General features: G+C 39.2%; 1 protein-coding gene across 1 annotated transcript in view; it reads right to left on the bottom strand.

The window, feature by feature from the left end:
* LOC119795838 (LIM domain containing preferred translocation partner in lipoma) overlaps nucleotides 1-26,777 on the bottom strand; it is a 193,923-nt gene that overhangs the window by 74,529 nt on the left and 92,617 nt on the right. Inside the window, exon 5 of the mRNA XM_038304070.1 lies at nucleotides 24,842-25,420. Coding sequence (XP_038159998.1) covers nucleotides 24,842-25,420 — 579 coding nt within the window. The remainder of the gene's footprint in view (nucleotides 1-24,841; nucleotides 25,421-26,777) is intronic.

A 26,777-nucleotide genomic window follows, 5' to 3' on the forward strand; every position in this document is an offset into this window, starting at 1 on the left:
AGCTCTGTCATAGTAATGAAACGACATCATTCAGCGTGGCTGTAATGTGAGGAGGATGATAAAAGCTTATTGATCTGATGCCTGGAAGCAAACTGACAGAACAATGTTGCAGCGTTGTATTTCTTTATTCAACAATTTACATCGTTAAAAGCTACTGACTGTAACCAGAAACTCATGCCATGAAATCAGGCAATATTAAAATGTCCCAATTATGGACATCAGCCTTGGGTAGTTTTATCTGGCCAAGATGCAAGACAACATATATGTGGGTGGTTTAGCATAAAGGGGCGTACTGGACACCTTTCTTAGTTTGCAAACACCTCCTTTATGCTAATAGCTTCTGTCTTCAAGAGTTGAATTCTGGCTTTATAACAAATAGCCATCTCAGTCATCAACTGATAAGTGTATAGGCACATAATGCTTTTGTTTTTCCCCCCAATTATTTTGTTCCACCTACAGTATATTAATCTCAGTGCTCCCCACCACCAGTAAGAACTGGGAAAGCCTCTTGGGCTACGTTCACACCGCAGCCTGAAGTGACCCAAATCCGATTTTTTTTGCCCATATGCGACCTGGATCTGATCTTTTCATGGCAGTCTGAACAACACAGATCCGATTTTTTTCAATCCGACCCAGGCCACATGGCTATGTGGTCCTGAATCCGACACGAATCTGATCTTTTCAAATGCGACCTGTGTGTGAACGGCCAGGTCGCATTCATCCGACCTGAACGGCATTAATATCCGACAATGGTCACTATTCTGGGTCTTGCTACGCAAGAAGCAACAAGAAAAACAACTACCATGGCGGCGAAGATGCAGAGAGTAGTATTTATGCTTAAACATATTGAAAAGATTTTGTTTTTATGGTTGGAAAAGACCGCTAGATGCGCGCCGGCACTACCATCAGCACGCTGGCCTGTGACATCATTGCGTCCATTACTGCGCATGCGGGACGCTTGCGTTGTAAGACTGCAGTTCACACAGGAGATCACATACAAGTCGCATATATTTGGAAATATGAACGGCAACGCGAAAAAATTGGATTTCACAAAAAAAATCGGAATTGAGCATCAAGGCCTGCAGTGAGAGGCGGAATGTCTTCTAGAATGTCTTCAAGATTGTTCATGACCTGGATGACTGAAAATCTTTACAGATTTGTGCTGGTGAAGATTCTCAATCATCCTGGCCATAGTCACGCAAAAAAAGTTAAACCAGAATCCACTGGATTTTTGTTTCCAAGTTTGAAGATGTTTTGCTTCCCATCCAGGAAGCTTTTATCAATTCAAAATGTCAGAAATAGCGTTGAGTTTGAGGTTTTATACAGTAGCCCAACAAAGCCTTGTTTTTGTTTAGAAAACATGCAAATTGAAACGGATGAACGGGTCCACCCATTTGGAATGGGGGTCGTTTGGCTTCTCTTGTTAGCCTGCAATGCCCCGTACCCATCTATGTCTCTGAAAGGGGGTTGTTAAAGGGAATTATTGGCCTGGCTGAATTGGCGAGGTCTTCTGCTTTCCTGTACCGGGTTTGGGGTTGCGATGATAGTGGGAAAGGATCAACTCAATTGCTGCATTGTAGGTTTTTGAAAGCAGAAAGCAGAGTCCACCCCCTCTGTTTAGGGTTAGTTTTTCTTTCTTAACATAGATGGCTTCTGTCACGCCCCTCTCAAACCACCTTTTTTCTTTGTCCAAAATGTAAACATTCTGGTCCTCAAAAGAATGTCCTTTGTCCATAAGGGGTAGATGTACCACAGAGTCTTGTCCCAAAGAGGTTGCTCTTCTGTGTTGGGCCATGAATCTGTGGAGTGGTTGTTTGGTTTGGTTTGTTGGGCAACTGTATAAGAGCCTCCAACTCAATGCTATTTTGACATTTTAAATGGAAAAAGATTCCTGGATGGAAAGGGAAACATCTTCAAACTTGGAAACAGATATAATGAGTTAACGAAGTAGTGATGGAGCCAAACAAGTCACAGTTTCCCCAGTTAAGGTGTGAAAAAATTAAGAAAAATGTAAAGTGTGAGAAAGTTCTGCCAAGCTGATGGATATATGAGTATTAACTGCCACCAGATGACAACGGTGTACAATGTCTGTCTTCCGATTGCCCCGTGGTGCAAAACTTTTTTTCAAGCTTAAAAAGGATTAGATAAACCCACTCAGAATGAAAGTTTGGAGTATATTGCTTTAGCTTCTTCAAATAATTTGCTCTGATCCTACTACCTCAGCAGATGATGACATAAGGGGTTTAAATTGGAAATAAAGTAAAGTTTGACTTTTGTTAATCATTTATTGTTAAACCAAACAGTAACTTTTATGCCCCATCAAAAATGCCTTTTAGAAGAAGAGATCTTTTTAAGGCTACATAACAAATGCCATAATGAACCTCACTAACAATTACAAAGGTCGGCTAAGATGGCACATTGAAACACCTTGTCATTATTTGGTTGGATTTCCACAACTTTAGAAGCTCGCATAAAAAGGAAGATCTTATAGTTGATACCAAACATCACTTTTGTTTTTTGTTTTTTTTTTTACAAGAGATCCCCCTGATCTCTCATTTTTTGGCTTAACTGGGCTGTTATCTCAACTAAATTGTCTCTTAAAGCCACCATGAAAACATGATTTCATATTTTACCATTTCGCACAATAAGATTTTCTTTTTTATCAAATCTGCCAAGCATCTAAAAGTAAATTTACTTTAACTAAGTCTTCAGATTTGAAAGTTAAAAGTCTGAAAAAGAGGCTGTGGTTAAAAAAAATCTTAAAGCTGATAGGCAGGCGGTCAGAGCAATAAAAAAAAAAAGGGAAAGTCATGTGCAAACTTGTATGACTCAGTTTTTGCATAATAAACCGTAGGGTTGGACAGTTTGATAAGTGTTTTAGTGACTCACAATGAAACCATACTACATGAGAGAAAAATATAATGCCTAATGGAAGTCGGTAGGAAAATCAGCAGCTATTAAATTGCTAGAATCAAGGTCCCTGAACAGAATATTGACTTGTGCAGCACATAATAGGTGCTCCTGTAAGGTGAACAGAGGACAGACACACTTACATGATGATCATTGTGAAGTTAGTAGTACGCCTTGACATGAGAAGCATGTAACATTATTCATCAGATCACAAAAACATATTTAAATGATCATTGTCAAATGTCAATTTTGCAGAACTTTGAACCTGATTATAATCTTTTTTTACTTGCCAAACATGAATAAATAATTCAAAGGTTCATTTTAGAAGTAAACGAAAGATATTAATGTTCTTTTTGGGCAACTTTTTGGTAAAGCCTCATGGAAATAACAAAATGGGCTTAAACTGGAGGCAACCAGACTTGGACACCTATTCAGGAGTGTGTCAGTTCTTCTTGTTCTCACTAGAACAGCCTATGGTTGAAGTTCGGATTTTTGTAAACAACACAGAGACCCATAAGGAAATCTGAATATTTTGGACATCAAAGATTGGCCTTCGTTTTTTTTTGTTTTTTTTGGGGGGTCTTGGTGTACAGATGAATCTTGTCCAGAGCTCCTGGCTCTCAAGTGCTCTGCCATGCATTTGTGTATGGGTTCTCTGATGTAGGAGTAAAGGAGTGGTTATACTACGAGTTTGTGCGACAACGGAGGGTCACGAGAGTGAAAAAGAGCAGGGAAAAAGGGTTCTGGCGTTCTTCCACACCTTGCTCTTCTAGCTTGCTCGTGAAGATGGACTTCACGAGTCGTTTTCTACAACGGTGTTCATACAAACAAAACAAGCCGATAAGGTACCAAACAGGAAATAGAGCGGATGTAGATTTGACCAATCAGAGGCCTCCTGTCTGCGGCACTGTGTGCGGTCACCTACAATTTTGAAGAGGCGCACCAGAGTGTCTGCGGCAGGGGTGGAGGCACACTAAGACGACCTGGTTTCTGAGTTTAAATCGGCCTTCAGAGCAGTCCTCGATGCACTGGAGTGCATAAATAACACAGAGCTTTAGAGAATATCCTCCTAAGACCAAAAGGCACACATTTGACGAACAAAAAATGTTCAGATATTGGACAGGTGATTTGAAAGAGGGTGTGAGGAAGCCATCTTTGTTAAAAGAGATGGAGGGGAAGGACTGCGGTTTCAACTCCTAAGTATATATACAGCTCTGTTGAGGAGGTTACACAAGCCCTCTCATCATGATTTAAATGGCCAATCACAAAATCCATGTAAAAAAACACTGACTTCAATGACCCATGAGAACAACAAGCTGATTTGAATCTGACTTGGAGTTTTCTAAGGGGGTTTTTACCTCCAGGTGCATAAATGTAAAAAAACAAACAAAACACAGAGACAGAGTTTTTACTAAGTCTGCTCTGTGGTAAACTTTTCGGTTTTTAATGTAGACAACTGCTAAAGCCTTTTCCTCAAAGGTCAAAACATAGTGATTGTGTGTGTGGGTTTTGTAAGTTTATGTCTCTATGCAAACACCGGTTGAATTTAGAATTTAGATGACGGATTGATTTTTTTCTCAATGAGAAGAGAAAACAAATATATGGAATAGAACTGGGGTAAGATTCGCCTTTGTTTGAAAAGCAATTTAAAAAACCTTTGCTTCCTTTTGACTTAAGATTTACAGAAAATTAATTTGCTTTGTCTCCTGAGAGATGATAGACACAAAACACTTTGATTGGGTTTACTTAATGGGTAAAGTTCCAGAAGTAAGAAGTTCCACACTCATAAATATATAAAGCTTTGATTGTCTGTCCAGATAGGACATGCAAAGACAATGAAATTGAACAAGTGCAGAAACGGCTAAATAAATAAAACGCTAAGTCGAATGAGACAACGACAGGAAAGGAAGGGACCAATGAAAAGCATTAACTAAACTCTAATCTTTGTCTGTATACCTGGAGACATCAATCAGCTGCATGGTGCTTCTTTTACCTCAAACCCTAAGCAGCTGCCTTACCTTTAATAACAGCTCAACACCCTCCTGCACCATCAGCACAAACTGGGGACGACATAATCACTCGCAGCCATATTTATCCACAGATTAAATGATGATGGACTTTACAATAGAAAACGCTCTTTACTGCCAATGGAGCCGCAGCTTTAACTCAGGCTCTGAGGAGAGACGCTTCAGTCGGCTCAATCTGACATCCCGCTTCCTTTGTCTCCCCAAATCACAATGGAATTATCTGAAATGGACAGAAGGGTCCTGAATGATGAAAAGGGCCTATTAGGAGCAATAATAAACTCGACAAAAGAGCACGGACCACTGCATTAGCAAGGGTTCATGAGGGATTGGACCTTTATTATTGGATTGGATATATCTAAAAATAAGCATTTGTTGCTGTAACACTAAACAAGTGATTATAGCAGCTTAGGCAACTCCATTTTACCACAACAATGGAGGGATTGCTGGATCAGTCCCACTATCCGTACAGGGAGTTTCTGTGTGTTTCTTAGGCGTTTCTGTGTGTCTAGAAGCAAATAAACTGTTTTCACTTTTAATCTTAAGCTTCCATTAGGATGAAAACATCAGTCATCTGGTCCTTATGCTGGTAAACTGAAACTGCTGTTTCAGTGCAGGGAAAACACAGCACTTCAATGCATTTGTGCTGATTGCTGGATATTTCAAGCACACCACTTTATGTTATGAGTCCAGTGTTCCAGCTGTGACAATAGATTTGTTTTTTCTCCTCTTAGGAATTTGTAAAAAAGGTTGCGGGTTTTTTTTGTGCAGTCTGACAAACACAGTAAAATGGCAACCATTAAGAGGAAACTCCAACCATATTTCAGCTACTTGTACAACAACTATCAGCAATGGCTTGTAGAGTTGATCCATTCAGGGACAACTGGAGGAAGTTTAGATGTTTCTTTTCAAATGGTATTTAAACTAAACAGTGGACAATATTGGCATTAAAGGAGCTCAGTCTGGCTATTTGCCTGTTCAAAAAGGAAAAAAAATCTAAAGCCATTTGGTTTTCATAAAATAAGGTTATATATACAAAGTTTCCGTAATAAATTATCCTTTTTAAGCCTAAAGAGAATTCCAGCAGAGGGCACAATGAACAGACAGAAACAGATGTGGCGCCATCTATTGGTAGCACTGCAGAATTATCAGAAAGTCAGATGGAAAGTCAGAAAGCTGACTGGTAAAAGCAACAGATTGGCATGATCGGAGACCATTTTGAATTTATAGTCCCCCCTAGAGACGAGAACATTCCACCAGCAGCAACTGCAAATAACACTAATTAAATAAAATGTTCTACAGAAACTCTAAGTTTTGGTCAAACCTCTCCAGAGCCTCCTATCAGAACATCAAGAAAAAAGAAAATTCACATTTCTAATAAATGCAAGCAGATACGCCACATCAAAGTAGGAATCAATCAAACAAAAATCTATTTATTTATGACGTTGTTTGTACTTAGGCTGTAGAGAGAGAATAGCATTTCTATCACTAGCATCAGTATTAATGTGGTGGTTTACTCTGACAGCCATCTACTCTGCAGCCACAACTGAACGCCTCGGCAGCTTCAGTGCTAGTTGAATCTTATCCCTCTTTTTCCTCCTTTATTTCCAAACTTCCCTGGAAAGTGCTAGTAGCTTAGCCGCATACAGCTAATTCCTTTTTTACCCTCTGTACATATGTGCAGTATCATACCTCCATTGTTATTGAAAATATACATAAAGGGCTTTACTAACAAATTGGGGGAACAATAAGCTTTAATCGCATAAGTAACAAATAATAGGCCAGCAGGACGATGTGATCGTTCTGAAAAACAGCATTTAAACAGAGTGAGCTACTGAATAAAACAAAAGTTAAATGAGTGGATTCTGAAACTTTAAGGTCCATTTAGCTTTAAACATCATGTTAATCATAACCAGGACTGACACAAGAGAAATTTCAGGGACCCCGTATCATCACTCCTCCACCATCTTGCTTTATAAATGAAATTACTGTACGAGTTGTTGAAGGGAATCTAATAAGCAAAGTTCTCTTTTTACACAGTTTTGTACTTCAATTGGAGCCTATAGGACTTTTAACATATTTTGGCAACAATTACATATCTTGTTTGGCTCCTGGGAAGGACAAATATTTATTTGCTGGACAAAAAGCTTCGTCTGAAGGGACTTCTGTCTGTATTCTGTGTTGCAAATCTGCAGATGACTGAGATGTAAGTATGTTACTTAATGTTTTTTATCAATATTATTACGATGTGTCATTTTGCACAAGCAATTAATGGGCTACTTAATGAAACAAAAACTGCTTGCTGCATCCTAGCTGGTTCAGGAGTCTCCACTTCTGCTTCTAGGCCTGACTTAGAGTCAAAGATGTAGGGTTGTATCATTGAGCATCTGTATGAAGCCCTTTTTAAGTATACAACCCCCTGGTGCAGCTTCACCATGCTTTAAGCCAAGTATCACCTACACCGGAGGAAAAAGCACAATTGGACTCGGATCATGCATGGATTGGGTCATTGCACCATGGTAGTGTACGTACTGTATAGGTTTTAAATAGAAAAATAAACCAATAAAGCCGGGCTTACACTGTGCCATTTTTTGGCTGTTTTCGGGGCGACTTTCAAGTCGTGCGAATTTCACTCTAGTGAGGTTTATATTCCTCTTCAACCCGCTTGGTTTCTGGATAGACGAGTCCGGGTAGCGTCATCTCACTGTGGAGTTTATTCCGACGTGGTTTTTAGACGTAAACCCTGCAGTTTCATCGTACAGTGTGAGCTATAGCTGCGTGCAACGATTTAAAAAAAATCACACAGTATATGCCCAGCTTAGGGTAGTTTATGTGAGCAGTACTACTAACCACTAACCTGGCTGCTCTATATCAAATCAAATATTTCTTTTTTTAAATAGTTTTTTCTTAATTAAGTGCTCATATTTATAATGACTGTTGATTAGCTGAATAAATAAACTTTTTGATTACATAAACATCCAGAAAATGGGATTGGCTTATCTGTGGAAGGTGAAAAAAAATGGAGCAGCTTGATATTTTGGAGAAATTTTTAAACATTTTTCAACCACATGCAGCTGTTTTGTCCTCACATTTTGTCACAAATTAGTTGCCCCGCAGAAGCATAAGATGTTTCCCCATTATTCTATCAAAGAGAAAAGGTATTTCATCTTTTATTACCAAGAAGGACTCCATGTTTTCTTGGAGTGCTGTTATGAACTCTAACATGAAGTTTTCTAACTAAGGCTTTTAAAGCATAGGAACTAGTTCTTGTTTTTTCCCCCAATCTCTTCAAGCCTTCCCTGATTGAAAGGAATACTCTTACCTGAGAGGACTGGCAGCTGTCTGAAATATTTTCTAAAGTAATCTTTCTCACTGTAGAACGATGTATTGCAGACTGTATAGAAAGTAACAGCCACTGCTTTTTTGCAGATCATTATGGATGAGTTTCCCCTGTAACAACAGCTTAAAGCGTCCCAAAAATGATTTAAAGCAGGAAAATGTTTTGGATTATATTGGTTTTAAAGAAGCGGCTGAGGATCAATCAATTAATTATCTGCCCAGCAGGACATATTTGCTATGTTGGATGGAAGCAGGAACATTTTACAGTTTAACAAGTTTACTTAGATAAATCAAGGTTTATACAGGAATGAGTAACTTTCATTTAATGCTTTTTAATGCTCTTAAAAATTATTTTAATGCCATCAACAAGTACCTGTGACCCTCATATATATATAAATCACACGGCATAATCTCGTCATCTTTACCATCTACAGACTGCAGCCATTTCCTGAATTCGTTTTCCAGCCAAATTTGTTGAAATTTGCATTTTCCTATTCTCTAGCTTTTTCTCCGCCTCAAGCTTCTTTTCCAAATATACGACTTTACAATCAACCGAAATCAACCGTTCTGCTCAAATATATTGCAATATATCTGATGAAATTGTTTTTAATAAACGTTTTTTTCAAATTAAGGCTTTAATTTAAAAAATAATAATTTAATGACCCGCGGAAACCCTGTAAATAAATCAAATAAAATTTTTTGGCTTCGTTTTTTTTTATTGAAGGTGTTTGTGTCTTAATTTAGGGCTTGGTAACATAGATACTCAGATTTTTTACATCACTTTGACAGTGTTGGGTTAAAAAGGCTAAAATCTGAGTGCACTATTTCACAGAGCACGGCTTGATTTGATCTGATGCTGCAGAGCGCAGCTTCATAACTGACCTTTGTGTTTGCTCTTCGGTGACACAGCAGAGCACTTTAACAGAAAAGTGGCCCCTCATTACTGTTGCTGACTCACTCTAAAGAATGAACAGGCAGATTTCTACCAACAGGGCACACGCATCATAACCCAATGGCAGGTGCTTCAAATTAAGACGAAACCAAAAAAAGGGCAAATCTTCAAAGCCAAACCTGCTTTGTCACTTTTCTATTAGCTACGTTGTTGATTCCATTCATGCAAATAAAGGCAAAAAGGGGTGAATATATTTGTGTAATCCAGTTGATGAATTTGCTGCTTGCAATGCTAAACAGGTTAGAATAATCTGCACTGTGTTACACTTTGAGAAGAACCGCGCTGCAAAATTAAGCTCAGGGCCACGTTCTGAGGAGGCACAGATAAAGTATACATTCTCTCCAAACAAAATAGGTCATGCTGTTTCAGCTCCAATTAAATGCTGAAGGAAAAAAAAAATAAAATAACAGTCAACCGTAGAGCAGCTGTGTACAGAGCAGCCAGCGATAATTAAAAATTAACCAATTCTATAACTGACGTGTTTCCACAGCCGCTCAAATCTGCGGCGTTAACAGAACCTGCGTGGCACCATCGAATCGGGCGTGTTCACAGACATGTAACGTATGTAGAGGGGTCCTTTCTATGCGTGTAAGATGGTGCGTGCATAAAAACTAGGTCATCTGTTCAGAACTGACGCATCCCCCTTGCAAACAGATATTTGAAAATCTGAGAGTGAAGAGAAGGGGCGCCACGAGCAATCTGGGGAGAAAGGAAAAAAAAAAGGAAAGAAGGAAACAGCCACAACAACAAATGACTGCACAAATTGCCGGGACCAGGAGGAAACTTATTTGGCGCCTCTCTCTGTACCATTACAGTCCTGCAAACTCCATATTAAACAGGATGCAGGTTTTCCTGGTTTTGGGTGAAATCTCAAAGCATCTGTCCAGCTTGGTCCTCCTGTGGGAACCTGAATCTATATTTAAGGCCGTGTGGTGGACATAATGAGGACCCACACAGGTCAGTCTCCTCAAATCGATGTCCTGGCAAAGTGCACTTCCCTTCTGAAATCCACACTGCTGTCCATCTCCTGTGTAATTTCACCTCCTCAGCAAACCATGATTGATCCCTCCACCCTCCCCTCTAAACAACGACATGGCTTATCTGCATGACAGTCTGACCAAGCGCTACCGCTACCGACGCCGCAGCGGCCCATCCGCTCGGGGACGCCGCCTTGATTAGACGCAGAGATGGAAAAGGAAGAGAAGAGAAAGTTTAGAAAGTGCACACGTTTCACAGCCTCCAACCCGGGGGAGGCATAAAAGCTCCCTATTTGTGGACAGGAGGAGGATGTGAGGAGCTCAGGGAGGAAGAAAGTTTAGGCAACTCTCCATAAACACAGAGAAACTTGTTTGTGAGCTCAAAGGAGTTGGAACTGATGGAGGGGGGGGTTGGTTATGTACCGGAGGAGCCAGCAGGGGCCACTGTTCATGCAGAGGGGTTGGGGGGGGCAGGCTTACTGTTTTCTTGCAGGTCTGAATCCTGCTTTTAAACATACAGGGGAGTTCATGTGTCTGGATGTTGATTCACCCCATCAGGTTTTAATTCATTTTAAATTTACACTGGAAATGTTGACTTTTTATTACAACAATTAGATACACTGTAATTAGATTTTATGGAAAAGACCAACATGTTTTGTTACTGTATGTATTTGGGAAGTGGAAGGAAAAGGAAACGATGGAAGAAACAGATTTTAAATTGTTCAAACTCAATCTGCATTCAAGGTCTCCCAAATTAGATGAATTGATTTGATAATCAGTCACTAATAATCACTAATGTTAAAAATAATTTGCTTTGTAAATATTTTTTATTCTGTCAATGCCAGTGTGATGTTTTTCAGCCTCAGTTTTATAATACAGTTTCACATAAATCAATTATTTATTAATCCCAGAGGGAAATTAAATAACGCATCAAATAAATGATTATCCGTCCGTCCATTATCCATTCATCCTCTCTAGGTGTCTCTTACAGGGCAGCACAGAGACTAAATAGCATGCATACACACACACACACATCCAAAGACAAACGTAAAGACGCCTATTAACCAGTTCTGTTTCAGGACTGTGGGAGGAAGCTAGAGTACCCAGAGAGAACCCAGGCATGCACATGGAGGACAGGCCAACTCAATGCAGAAAGACTCCGGACTAGGAATCAAACCCAGGACCTTCTAGCTACAAGGCATCAGTGCTATAAACACCCTAACATGAAGCAATCATTCAACTGCAGTTTTAAATAATATAATTTGGTTTTTGGGTGTTTTAAAGCTACAGTGTGTAATTTTCAGCAACATCTAACGTCCAGACTGCAGACCGCAACAACATGAACATCTCCCCCCCACCGCTTCTCCCCCCCAACAGTACGGCGAGCGTTACGGGACAAAATGTCTTCCACGACATCCGCATCACCTACCTTCTCAAGTGATGAGGTTTGTTTACATAGATAATTTTACAGGTAGTATTTCATTAGTCTGTGTGTTCAGTACCGTCTCAGTTCATCTCTCTCAACTTGCCGTAGTTACTTTCGAGCGTAATGGGCGATCTCGCAATCACTAGTTTGTTGGCTCTGCGCTGCCGTAGCGCAAAGATGTCTGCCTCCATGGCTGCGAGACCCGCTCCTATGTAATTATAAATAACGAATTCTAAGGCAACGCAAATATTAAGGTTAAGAGGCTGAGCTCTTAGATGATGATAAATATCATAGTTATGTATAATATATTACATTTCTGACTGTATATCCCTGTAATTATTACACACTGTAGCTTTAATTAATTTTATGTATGGATTCTTAACCCTATTGGAAACATTACTCAGTGATTCTGTGTTTGAGTACTCTGTGGCTAAAGGAATCAGATGTCTGACACAAAAATGATTTAACACAGAATCTAAAAGTAGTCTAAATACATTTTAAACAGAACAAAACATTTTTTTTTACAGCAAATAAATTCAACCCTAAACCGACATTCAAAAAACAAAAGGATGAGTGTTGGTCTAGTAATAAGAGCCATGCGCCTCTGCTCACAGGGCAGCCCACTGCTCCCCAAAGGGGATGGGTTAAATGCAGAGTTCATTTCTTTATTGTGAGATCAATAAAGTTCAATTTCTATTAAAAAAAAAAACATTAAAAATGAAATCATAAAGATACAGTGTTTAACAGCAAAAGTTTCTAACTATACCACTTTTTTTTTTTTTTTTTTTTTTTAATAACATTTGTTCTCAGGATCAGTAGGTGGGTTTAGGTCTGGACTTTGACTGGGCCATTTAATACATGAACGTTCTTTAATTGAAAACATTCTACTGCAGTTCAGGAGATAGGATTAGAGGAAAGTTAAAACCTTTAACTGCCTCCAAAGATTTTGCTGATGAAACATCTCCACAGCATGATGCTGCCACCCCCATGTTTCACAGCGGGGATAGTGGGCTCATTTAGACAAGTTTAGCATTGGTTTTCCGTGTTCTTTAAATGACCTCTTGCACACTGATAGTAGCAACTCTTCAGATTTCTTTTACCAGCTGTTTTTTTTATTCTGACACAATACATAAAGGCCAGATCTGTGGAGTGCATAATCAACAGAAGTTCTATTAACAGACTTCTGCATGTAAGATGTGAATCTCTGCAGCTCCTCCAGAGTTAAAGCAGGCATCTTCCCCGTCCTTCTGCCTTTTCAGGCCCAAAAATAACAACGTAACGGACTGGTGACTCCCTCCTTGTAGAACTGCATATGTTTACTACACTGTAAAAAGAGCTAGATGGAGGTTTGTTTAAAAATACATTTTTATTAAACGTTTCTTATCTGAAAAAGCTGAAGAAAAACAACAAAGATTAAAAAAATAAAAGAAATTGAAAAAAAAATGTTTTAGATTCATTTTTTTTAATTTTTTATTACTCTTTTTCCCCCCCTGAAGTTTAAAATCGCTGCCCAATCAAACATATGTCTCCATTCCAGCCCACCTGATTCAAGTTAGGGTTCCCCCTCCTCTGGTGTGATGCAACATGTAAAGAACTAAAACATGCAGGACAGGAGTCCCTGAGGAACAGGGGTGGGAACTTCTGACTTACACACCTGATGAAAATATTCCCAGGTTTACTAGAAAGATAAAATGAAATTAAATAAAACTTGAATCTAAAAAAGTCCTTTTCAACATTTTGTTTGCAGTTTTAAAGTATTTTTTTCACATAATTTTTTTCAGTTCCAAAAAGTTCCTTTTGAACCATTTTTAATGGCACCAATGTAGCTCCATACCTCTATATTGATTCATACATATACAGAGAAGTAACTTAAATGCATAAATGGTTAATAAAAAAAACCCGTAAATGTTGGAAACTGTAACTCATATGCGTATGTTTACATTTATCAGTCCTGCTTACTTTTGATCACTGCTGCACTTTAATGTCTTGAGAGCTGTACTGAACTTAATTTCTTTTTGTATACTCTGTGTGTACAAAAAGACAAAGTCTGTCTAAGTCTAAGCATAGTTTTCAAAATAATTCAGTAATTAAAATGTATTTTCAATTATTTAATTGTTCATTTTACTATTTATTAGTGCAAGTATTAAAAAAACGAAAATATTGAATAATGTATTAGATGAATAAATGTGCCATCTACTTATTTCACGGTATATTAATGAATGTCATTGGATATTCAGAATTGATGTATTTCATAAAATATTTTGTCCCTCCATAACCTCAGGGATCACATCACATGCGACTGTGAAAACCACTGTGAGACCCCCCCACTAAGTGTCTCCCCCGGAAGTCCTCTGTGCAGAAAAGCTGCACCTTTCTTACAAGCCACATGGTTCAAAGCATGAGAAAAAAGGAGTGGCTAATAGTCCGGGAATTACGGTAAATTAAAAAACAGGTACAGTAAGCTTCTGTAGGCACTGTAACTATTTAAAGACTTTATATTTATATGCGGGGGGGGGGCTTACAAATGAGGTGATAACCCGTTTATTCAGTGTCATAAAAGAAAAAAGAGAACAGCCTCAGAATAAAGAAATTTGAGTACTGCATGATTTAAAACCTCTGCATCTCTCCAGTGCAGAAACAGGAGGAGAGGCGAGCAGCATGGAGATACGCAGCTCAGATATTTCACATGGCTGGGGCTCCCTCAACCGCAATGACACATATTGATCCGGTGGGTTATTTAGCAGCTGTGCTGTTTGTCTCAGAGGGTCAGGAGGTGAACGGGATGTGGGGGATGTGATATAGGAACAGGCATTTGACAGACACCTAAAAACACTCTACAGTGAGGAGAGAACTGGCCAATCAACAGCCAAGAAAACGTCAGGGTGAGATCAACAGGCTGATGCACAAACTGAACAACAAGTTTCTCACATTATGATTTCATCTGTTTTCCTACTTCTAGTGTCATCCTTTAAAATGTTTCCTTAGACATTCTGACTCTGGCTCAACCGTCTGACCCCTTAGGTCTGAGATGTTTTTTTAGAGATATAAATCCTGATGATGAGCCCAACTTTTTCGTTTGGAAGTTTAGTAAACTAAGAGATAACCTAAAGCAGTTTGAGAGCGCCAGCAAAATGACTCGGGACTCATAAATCTATGCTGGTCTTTAATAACGTGCTGCGGATATATTGAGGAGCACTAAGCCTGATTTAAACTTGGGAGGAACCACTGAGAGGAAGTTCTCAGATGTGTTGCTAAACAGACCGGGTGACAGAGCTGAAGGATCAGTTCCAGCAGAGCAATCTTTACTCAATAAAGGAGTCGGTAAACAGATCCGCTGGGGACCACCAACATAAATGCTCACTGGCGCAGCCGTAACTTTAAACAGCAACATATACATGCGGAACGCCGGGGGAGCCCAACTGATCCCAGTCACAGAGTTCGACCTGCTTTACAGCAGTAAAAACTTGTTATGATCCTACAGGAGAATGTGCATTACAAGGCAGTTCGGCGGTCAACTGATCCCAGCCACAGATTTAGTATTCCTGGCTAAGATGAGCTTCATGGCGAGAGGCTGCCTTATGTGGCGTCCTACGCGCTGTTACCGAAGCACAGTTAACTCATTTATGATTTTAGTGATTGCATTCCCTCACAAAGGTTTCTAAGCTAATGAATATTTAGAATTTTCACTTTATTGTAGAAAAACTAAAAAGTTGCAGGTAGATCCATTTAGAGGAATGGTAAAAATGGATAAAAATACTATAGTTTGATCGACACTGGTGATACCAAGTTAAGAACACTACAGTCATCAGATCAGCAAAGCTGGAACATGAAATGTGGTATCTGTAAAAAAAAAAAAATCATATAAATCAATTGATAAATGCATTTAATTCAGTTCCTCTGTGTGGAGTTGTCTGTTCCAGAATAATAAATTGGAAACATGACATAGAAAAATAATGTTTTCATTCCTTTAAAGAAAGTTTCCATTAAAAATAGCAAAAAATATCTTGAATTAAGGATAACTACTTTAAATTTGAAACTTACAAAATTTTTACCAACATAATCAGCACAGACAATATTTGGACACCTCCTTTTCTTTAACTGGATTTCCCTAATTTCTGTTATGTTCTAATACATTAACAAAAAAAATACAGAATCATTTAGCAACGGAAAAACTCCAGAATATATTTTAAAGTTTAGATTTTTCTACACAATCTCCCCGTTGATGGTCGGGGAAAATTGTTGCCAGAGGTAATAACCAAGGCAAAGCATTCAATGAAGGTGTGTCCAGAGTTTTGACTTTTACTGTATTTCAACAACTGCTCTATAGAAAGGGAGAATGGGACGGAAAAATAGACAGGAAGTGATTTCAACTATAAATCAAGTGATGAAAAGAATGTGTGCTCGTCTGGGGTGTTGTTCACTACTCCACTTTTGATGCACAAATCAAATGCAGACATTTTGCTGACGTTGACGTAGGATTCAGCGCACTCCAATGACAGAGGGGAAACACTTCACCCACAGCAAAGAAAACAACGTGCCCTGTTCAAAACTATTCTTTATTAATCTATTTCTTTCCATTTCTTGCAACGTTTTAGACACAAAGGTCAAACGAATTTACAGGAATCTGCCGTTTGACCTCTTAATAAAGGATATTAAACTACCTAGATTTAAAATGTTGTAATCTAATGTGTAGAAAAATAACTTTACATCCCGCATTATATGTTCTTCTTCAACAAGTGATTAAAATAGTGAGTTAAAAGCCAACATGTCTAAATAGTGTGCGGGGTAAGTGTCAATTTACCAAAGTATTAGGGGTTTTATAACAGGCGCCCTACATGGCTGGGGAGGGTGTGATTGTATCAGTTTAAACCTAGCTTAAGCTTGTATCTAGGTTTATACTCTTAATTTGAAGTAAGAAAGAAAAATAGGAAATCAATGCTGAGTTAAAAACTAAAGAAAAACGGCTTATATGACTGACCAACGATCCTGACCCGGAAACAGAACAGAAATCTGAGAGGCTAATCGTTAGCTGCCAATAATGCTAATGTTGTTGTTTCACAGTTTTAATGAGTCTGGCTGATCTGATCATCTCTAGTTCCAAAAATTGAATTTAGAAAATATCTTGTTAAATCTAGATTTTTCTAAAACAAAGTTTACAATTTATTTATTTTTCAAAAGCAGAATTTGATTCACTTTTTGATGGTATGAAGGTCATTTTACAATTGAACTGGTCAGAACCGGATCTCCTTAAAACAAAGCTTATAATTATTAAGAATAAAAAATTCTTGATTCTATTAAAAACATTGTTTAAAACCCATCTGGGCTTATCATGAACCCAACGCTGACTAATTTAATGAGCAGATTGTATTTTAACCAAGACAGATGAAATCATTTAGTTGAGTTGAAAAAGCTACAAAATGTGAAAGGATAAAAACTTCTCTAAAAATATTTAAACAGGGTTTATACAGGAATAATTAACTCTAACTTAATGCTTTTTAATACTCTTAGAAGATATTTTGATGCTACCAACAGGTACCCGTCGACAGGCTGCAGCCATGTCCTGAATTCCTCGTTTTCCAGCCCCCTTTTGTTAAAATTAGATTTTTCCCCTCATTCTCTAGCTTTTTCTCCGACTCAAGCTTCTTTTCTGAACATACAGCTTTGCGATCAACTGGAAGCAGTTCCACGCAAATAATGCATTTTAAATGCTTTATTTTTTTAAATAAAGCATTTTAAATGCCACAATAAACACATTTTATGAATCTTAATGCCAATTAAGGCCTTAATTTAAAAAATAATAACTTAATGATTTTTAATGACCCGCGGAAACCCTGTTAAACATTCCTAAAGAGTAAGAGAAGCAATTGAAAGATAAAAGTTTCAAAGCCAGAGAGCAGAGAGGTATAATTGAAGCATTAATGTTCTAAAATAAGATGGTTTGCTTTGAAACAACAATAAAAAAGGAGTAAAAATCACGCTCATGTTTTTAATTAGGCTGTCAAGACGATATTCCAGAGAAACCGCCTTGGAAAACGCTCTAATTATACTCATAGGTTCATCACCTGAACGCATCCAGCCACTCACCCACACACAGGCTTTTTCTAGGGCTCTGATCGTACATCACTATGAAAGAAAAAAAGTGCTTGACAGAAAAAGACATCTTTTCCTTTATGTGGAGAGACATTTCAACACGCCGATGAATATGTATGTTTAGAAAAGGACATTTGAATTTAAGACATCTTAACACTTCCTGATGTGGTAAAAATAGAGGAAAGCTTTCAGATTTTCTCAGAAAGTATTTATTGGTTTTTTTGATGACGCCAGAGGGAAATTTTGTCCAGAAGGCTAAAAAGAAAAGAAAGATTAAATTTAGAGGAGCTCTCTATTATGGGACTTGATGGCACTGAGGAAAAATTAAGCTAGATTTAGGATTATGTAGCACAAAATAAAAACAAAACAGATGGAGGCTTTTTTTTTGTCTTGCAATAAAGAACTAAAAATATATCTTTAAAAAACCCCAGAAAGATGGGTTGATTTGCTTAAATAAAGTTGGCATAGAACAAGAGCAATTTGTTTCAAGGTGTGTCTACACAGTACAGATCAGAGAGTTGCAGATAGCACGCCTTGATCTGCTTGAAGCCTTGGGCTCTTGCTTTGTAGTTACACATTTTAACTCTGCACCAGCCGCAGAATCCTCTCTCTGGTGATCTGCAGCAGAGCGGGTAACCCTGCACTCTGTCTGCTCACCTTTTTTAAGGCCTGGAAATGCCTCTCATGTTTAGTCGGGGTAACTGGGGTCACCCTATTGAGGAGATGACATCACACAGGAAGAGATGCACCCACTGATCCCCTTATGGTAAAAATTGATTTACGTTTTGGAAAAATTAATATCTGAAAACATGAGATGATTCTACTATACCTATAGAAATATGGCTTTAATCAGAAAAGATACAATGGATAGATCCAATCATTTCTGATACAATAAATGAGTGCTTAATTTAATACATTAGCTTTGTTTTTTAGCTTAGCTTAATGAAAATGAATGTTCAATCCATAGACAATCTTATTAAATCTACTTATTTGCGTGTAGTTCAGTCCGGTTGCAAATGTTTTCCCAAAACATGACCACATCCTGCTGCCGTATTGTTATTTTTTGTATTAATCAAATTTGTTATTCTATCAAGCCCTTGATATCGCACGTGATATCGCACATGTGAGCAAGGGATAAACAAGGAAGTAGCCATATGCTGCTAAGCCAGTTAGCACCTCCCAGCAAAGTATGGAAATACCGAAGAAAAGTCCATGACCAGTTCAGAGAAACCAACAAAAAAAAGCACTTTATTCCACGAAGGATAAGACTGGAACAGTGTTCTGAATATAGCAGGAACTAAATATCGTGTTTACTTAAGTAAAAGCTAAAAATGCTAATTTGATGGATGGGTGAGTAAATGTCCTCATTAGTACTGATGCTAGTGATAGCGATGATATTCTTATGCTGCGTTCACACCGAACGCAGCAGGAGCAGCGAGTTTCCATGCAAAGGCAATGGTTTATGCGTGTCAAGGCGCAATAAAATGTCCCGCATCGCGTCTGAGCATATGAAGCAGCGCGTCGGGTGTGTTTAAGCATCTGACGCACGCGCCACGCCGCATATGCGCTGCTGTTCGAGATGGAAAAATTTAACTTTTGCTGCTGGACACATCAACCAATCAGAGATGCTGATCTGGGAGCTGGCGGGGAGACAGATACAGCACTCCTGATGCAGATCACTATGATCACTCCACTGGAACAGTTTATTAACGCCTAAATTAACTTAAAATGCTGAAAACTGCCGGCAAAACATGTTCACTTTTATTATCCTGGTGCCTGCAGTTTGGATTACGTACATGAAAACCGCTTTGCAGCTGCCGCGGCAAACCAACCGGGCCTGAGGCTGCTGTTGAATGGGATTCCTACTGACAGTGCACCGCTGGTATGTGGGGGTCTGAGCGGCTCCGACAGAAATAATATTGGAAGGCAGGATGGTAATCTGGATGAACTGACTGCACTGATTAAGTTTTCAGGTGAATTTTCCCACTTAAAAACATATTAAAACTACTTTATTCCCACTGATCACAGCAAATATAGCTGCAGGGCAAATAAAGGATAGAGTAGCCCTGCCCAATGCGCGTCACACCCACTTTTCCACTGCGCAGCAAGAGCAGCAAAGCTGCTTTAGTGTCAGAATGAACTTGTACAAGCATCAAAAATGAAGCAGCAGACGCGTTTTTGCTGCTCCTGCTGCGTTTGGTGAGAACGCAGCTTTAGACTCTACAGTCTAAGTGACATTAATATAAACAGATAGATTGATTGGTTTTCACCTTTTTGCTGTATCACTGTTCTTTTAGGAGGCTCTGGGAAGGCCTAGCTAGAGCTGCTATACATCAATTTACTAATTTAATGTCAGCTAATCTCAGACCAATTAGAGCTATTGCTTTACAGCGAGGCGCCGCAGGACGATGGGCCTCTATTTAGTAGTTGCCATCTGCAGACTACCAGCAGATGGAACCATACTTATTCTGCTGCTCATATCCGGTGCTTGAATTCTATTTAGGCTCAAAAAGGACTATAATGACGTCAAGTTTATGTAAATTTATTTCATTCAAATCATATGGTTTCTCTTCTTTTTTGTACGGGGATATATTATGTCTCAACAAAATCTTGTACCTTGGATATAACTATAACTTATATTTTGTTGTGCTGTACATTCTAGTTTTGGCATTGTAAAAAACAAATATTTTAGCCAATATTTAGGGCATAAATGCATTTTTAATACTAAAGAAAATATTATTCAAATACCATTTGATGAAGATAGCATAGTTGAAAACAGTTAAAAAAAATTAGGGTTAAAAAGCATTTGCAGGTTTATTTTCAAAAAGGGGAAAGAATAAAACTAAATGTCTTTTATTGTTGTGTTGAATTTTAAAGGTGTAGTAGACAAGCTATTTTCTGGAAATATAGGTAAAAAATGACCCAATTGTTTGAATAACTGTTTGCTCTTCAGCTCCCCAGGTGGAATGACTATCAAACACGTGTGAGTCCAGTTGGTCTGTCAACAACACTGTCTCCAAACACTCGAACACACAAACTTAGCTACAGTGGGGGCTGTGGAGATCCGATGATCCCCGCAGAACTTAAAACTGATCATCCACTATAACTTTAACCTTTCTCTCTGTTTGTTCATAAATACATCTTACCAAATAAAAGCCAGTTGCACCTGATGTTTTTTTGAGCTTATCTATATAAATTGAGGCCTGCCTCATATCCCATCCAATCCGTAATGACGTCTGTTTTCGGTGAAGCTCTCAACAGGAGGAATGGCCCCAAATGTTTCTACCCTGTAAGCTTCAGCTCCGACACCCTGGTTTCCAATTTCTGGATCACTCACTAGGTCAAACCAAGTGGATAAAGATGGCAGCCATTTATATCACTTCCAATGAATAACCTGCTGTTTTTAATCTAGGCTCTTTCTTCATTTGCGTGCTGTCAATACCATGTGCAAAATGACAGTAAATCATGTGACCAGAGAAGATGTCCCACTAATAAAACCCGTTTGAAAGCTGAAACCAACGTTGACCTTCTACAGGGGCTTTTACTGTCTGCAGTTCCAAAATAATTGCCCTGTCAAACGTCATTCAAGTTCACGTCCAGCTTAGCTGTCCTCCATTTCAGACAAGATGAGGAGACTTGCAGAGTCTGGTGGGTTAGTAAAATGGAGAGTCCTCTAAGCATGTGGTACAGGAAGTCCTCACGCACCCTGACTAGATGCAGGATGGCAGAGGCTGATGAGAGGTGAAGCAGAGTGCAGAGCCGGAGGGGCTGATCAGAACTGGCCCAGATTATGCTATATTATCCAAGCACTTCTAATGAAAGTGACCTTCTATGAATGCCACCGATTATGAGGAATGATCCTTTTTAAATGAAGTCTTCAATCACAGTCACAGATCCGCAGCTGACAGTTATTATGTAAAAAGCTGCCTTCATATTAGAAGAAGAGATCTTTTTTGATCATCATCACAAATATGGAAGTAAATAGTTCTTCTTAATTGACTCTATTTTAGCCTATTTCCACAACAAATTAGCAGAAGCACGACCCACCAGATTAAAGCAGATTAAGCACCATTTGTAGAAGGTAATGAACATGTCACTGCGTCGGGTCAGGCGGAGTGATGGTCCTAAAGGCAAAGGGGACGGACTTTGCTTTCTGTTCTATAATCTCTGGGAGTTTTTCTCCACACTAATACAGACACTTTTAATTTTAGAGCACAGCATTAAGGGCAGAGTTTATGTGGTGCAAACCCATTTCTTGGTTGAATTTGGGTTTCCAGACATTTTCGACGCAAGAATATAAAGCAGAGCGGAGGGTGATGCACAGAGGATTTTGTTTCACTTCGCCGTATCCTTGGGAAAGCAAGACAAATATAAATATAAAGAGCACAAACTGCAGCTTCAAAATTAGCAAATTTGCTTTTATCTGAAATCAAAGAGATTCCTACAAATGCATTAAACGCAACCTTTTGTTTTGTTTTCCCTTTTTTTTGGTAATAATTTGTCAAACTGGGACCACAGCCAGCTTTTCCAGCAAAACGAAGGCTCTTGTTTTGAACAAATATAATTAGTTATTTTTAATGTTCTTGCTGCAATGCTGAAGCTAATTTGTATTTAGTAAAGAACAGTCCTTGATGAGCTATTCCCCCTGGCTGAGAGGCCCGCTTTGGATTCTGAACCAGCATAAAATCCTTGAATTAAAGAAAACTCAAGGGCCTTCTACTTTCCAGAGATTGGCGAAGGCTGGAGATGTTGAGATTAGAATAGACGTCTCAGTGGCATCAGGCGCTCCGTCCTAAGCAACAGTATTATTCCACTCCGCTGAGCTCTGTTCTATAAAAAATTATTGAACTCAATCCTTTTTTGTTGCTATTTTCTCCAAAATGAGTGTTTCTTTATTCCTGCAACCAAAATAAAAGGAATCTGCTTCTAATATTTTTTTTTTTTTCAGTGCACTGAAAGATTGTTGAAGGATGTTTTTATTTGAAAAAGGACATCCTTAAGTTGTCTCCATTGAACCAACGATAACTGGTGTGTGTGTCTGTTACCATGTTTGAAAAACAAAGAAAGTGAACTGTTAAAAGGATAAATAAAGGCGGAAATATGACACACAGCTTGTGAACTGTGGCGATTTTAATAGGCAAATCCAGCAGAGGCCTAAAGCAGGACCAAAGAGATGCATCATCTGCCCGTTCATGGCCTATTGTTAGAATACTAGTGAAACCCTGCGTTCCTTTCCTCTCCAGCTGGTAGATTGGTAATATGTCTGCTTATTGAGTAAATAAGGGCGGGAAAAGGCAATAAACGAATGCCAGTACAAATACCTAAAGAGCAGTTCTTATACTAGGATATTATCAAAAACACCTCAACCTGGACGCCGGTGCACTTTGAGGTCAGAATACTGACTGACGGAGAGCAGCTGCATCACATTCTATCAGCGTTATAAATAGATTTTTGTACTTTTATTGCTGTGTGGTGAAGATTGTTTCTGGTCCTTCATCCCCATGTAGCAGCTGCACTGCTGCTGAGAGGATGGCTCTGTGAAGGGCGGTTTAGGCTGCATGTAGAGGACTTTAAGCCCAGTCTCATCTTGACGATTTAGACCAGCGTGTGCCTGATGTACGAAAAATTTGGCAAAAACGCTGGCATACGTTGGATAAGTTATGGGTACGTTTTGTATAAGTTATGAGCACGCTGAAGCACGCTGAAACACGTCGAGTACGGCGGGAAATTTTGAGCATGCTCATATGCCAGCATTTTCAATAACTCTTCTGTGCAATATTCAATAACTCAGTGCAATACTTATTTATTGATGTTACTTCTTCAATAACTCAGTGCAATATATATGTATATATATACTCTTTACCCTATATATAGCTAGCTCTTACTCATAGAAAAAACATATTTATTGTGCAGGAATAGGTCTTGGACTGTGTTACACTGGTAGCCAAGTAATCAACATTTCGTTGTCAAGATTCACCTTGTGTTTTTTGTGCAATGACAATAAAGGAAGTCTAAGTCTATACTTGGGCCATAAGTTACATGTACGTTATATAATAGTTGACATATGTTAAGTGTAAGTTACTCATAAGTCATGGTGTCTAGCTTATTCATAACCTATGAGTAACTTGTGCATAACTTGACTTATCAAGAACTTATCTCCAACGTATATCAACGTATCTGACATGTTCCAGACATTGAATGTATTTCTAACTTACAGCTATTGTATAATGGCATATTAGCATCATTTTGGGATAAAAGAGGGTTCACAAGAGGAAACTGTTCTCCTCCAGACTTCCTCCCCATCATAGGATGAGTGAGAAGGTGAGTGTGATGGATTCTCCCTGCATTCACACCCACAACCACGACCAACAAAATTGCTAGTAGACATGATGCTAAATCTGCTGTGACTGCAAACCTTCCTTCTTTCTTTCTTTTTTTCCTTTTTATTCGTTTATTCTTTTTTTTTTTGGGCGGGTGGTAAACAGCTGCTAGGTCAATACCACAATCAAAGAAATCTTTTTATGCAGGCCTGGTGCTTCCAGGTGCATTGCTGCCCCCCTCAACCACTAGTTTGTAACATTTCATTGGCATTATGCTGCCGTGTGTTATGCATAAGTTAGGCTGTCGCTGGACATCCGCTCTGGACTCGTTACGAATACTCTATGTATACGCCCAATATTGAATAAACACATAGAAAGTTGAGTGTATGCCAGCGTTTCAGGAGATTCTGGGTCATCAGGCTAAATCTGCAAGGTGTGACAGGGGCATTAGGGAACAGCCTTCCCTCCACCCATCCTTCATAGACTGTTTCAACCTCTTCCCTCACTCAGGCGACTGAGGAACATGTAGAGCAAGACCACTAGGCTCAGGAACAGTTTCTACCCTGAAGCTGATAGACCCCTGAACTCAGGCCGCATTTAATTCATCTGAACCTCTTTCTTCTCTTAGATATCAAACTGATTGAACTGAGTCCAAAATTCATAGCAGAAACATTCCAATGTGAGATGGTAAGACAATAAAAAGTCCTTAAATATTACTGTCATTGTTGACAGTGCGTGAGTAGATTACCTTAATCTGACCAGTTCTATGGGAGGATTTGTGTTGCGCTCACTTAGAACCTTACCTTTGGGTGGGCATCTGGTCCAGAGGTATACGGAGCCAAGCTGGGGGGAACATCTGTGATGTAGGTCTTTCTGGGGCCTTGAGGTTGGTATGGTTGAGCTGGGACTGGATCAGGTCTCCTGGAGCCTCCTCCCCCGACCTGTGGTCCCCCAGGGTACTGCTGTATCTGATGAGCCGAGGGGGAGAAGCCCGGTTGTGGCGGTCCGTAAGCAAAGTCGGGACCTTTGGGCTGGGCCGGCATGTACTGCACCTGTGCTGGGCTGCGAATGGGCTGCTGGCCGTAGTGGTAGCCAGCGGGGGCCTGGTGCTGAGGGCTAGGTTGGGCGGACCGCACTTGGACGTTGAAGGTGGGCTGACTGGGGGTTGATGCCGTGGTGTAGGAGGCTGGAACAGGCTGAGGAGCCATGTTGCTTTGAGGCTTGGCTACAGGGCTGACAGGGGGAGGTGGGACTCCCCCTTGAGGCTGAGGTTTGGGCATTGTCTTCTTGGTCGCAGTCAGAGGCGGCTGGTTGGGAATGACCATGCGCTTGTAACCCGTCACCGGGGCATTGGGGGTAGAGCCTGCGGAGGAGCCGGGATTCTGCAAAAAAGAAGAAACGGCCCCATTTAAACCAAAAAAGTAACTTTGTCAACTTCAGTATGTTTCTGTGTGAAACTTTTAACCTCGGCCCTTATTCCTTTCAGTTTCTAAGTGCTTGAAGAGAAAGCAGCAGTTAATCACAGCTTTCTGTTCCAACTTGCCTCTATTCAAGCACTTAGGGTTACCATGACCTGGATGACTGACGGTGTGCTTTAAGAGATATTTCACGTTAGACGAACAAAACCTAGCTACAAAACAAAAGTAGTGACGGCAAATATCACCTTCCTGTTCACCAGCTTCCTGTTGAGGATCATCACGAATTACAATAAACATCTCCACCCATAATATTCATATTGGACCATTAAGGACCTAAAAAGATTGATGTTGTTTTTGGCTCAGTTGAAGGAAACATCTCATTTAATAAAGATTACAGCCCATCAGATGGGAGCTTTTAACCTCTTTTTTAAATAACCATTCTGGTTTGTTTTTGGCCTCAAAGCTTCGTTAGAGAACACCAGTGAACAAACGGCTTCATGAAGGCCGATGAACCCTGCAGACCGGTCAAAGAAGGAGCTCTGATTAATCCATCAACTCAAAATGTAGCTGGATGTGGTTTAAGGTGCTAGAAGTGAAGAAACACTTAAAAATATCAACTATTGTACGACACAATCCCTGAAAAAAAACACAAAGGACTTCATCCTTCCATTAGGATGACACCCAACACTTACATTCACTTATTTAGATTCATTTCAGTTAATAAAAAATAAATAAAGTAAGCAATTCTGTATACTTTTGGGAGTAGTTTCACTTTAGGATATTTTACTTCATTAATACTCTTGTTAGAGTATTGCTACTGTTACTTAAGTTCGGTTTCTAGTTTCTCTACCGATCATGAGAAACCAGAACCATTCCAGCTGATATCAGAGCCAGAAGTCATTTTTTTAAAATAGAATATGAGCATAAAATACTGTTCCAATTGTTTTTTTAGGTTTATGTAAAAAAAAAAAAAAAAAAAAAAAGATTTGGAAATGTGTTTCTTTGACTTTTTTTATTATTATTCTGTCATCATGTTGTTTACTTTTATTTTATTTATTCTTTTTTACAACTTGGAATAGCAAAATATGCACACAGATTTCCAGTGATGGGACTAACGGCGTTGAAAGTAACGGCGTTACTAACGCTGCTACCTTTTTTCATTAACGAGTAATCAAAATGATTACTCTTACTGTAACTATAACGCAGTTACAATTGCCGGCACCCCGTTACTGCGTGTTAGTCAGGTCGCACAATTAACCTTTTTTCATGATAGGACTCGTGCGCGCGTCATGAGAGAGGGGAGGGTGGAGAGTGAGGAGGA

Source organism: Cyprinodon tularosa, unplaced genomic scaffold (assembly GCF_016077235.1).
Source record: "Cyprinodon tularosa strain WSP-4 unplaced genomic scaffold, ASM1607723v1 ctg114, whole genome shotgun sequence".
Taxonomy (NCBI): Eukaryota; Metazoa; Chordata; class Actinopteri; order Cyprinodontiformes; family Cyprinodontidae; genus Cyprinodon; species Cyprinodon tularosa.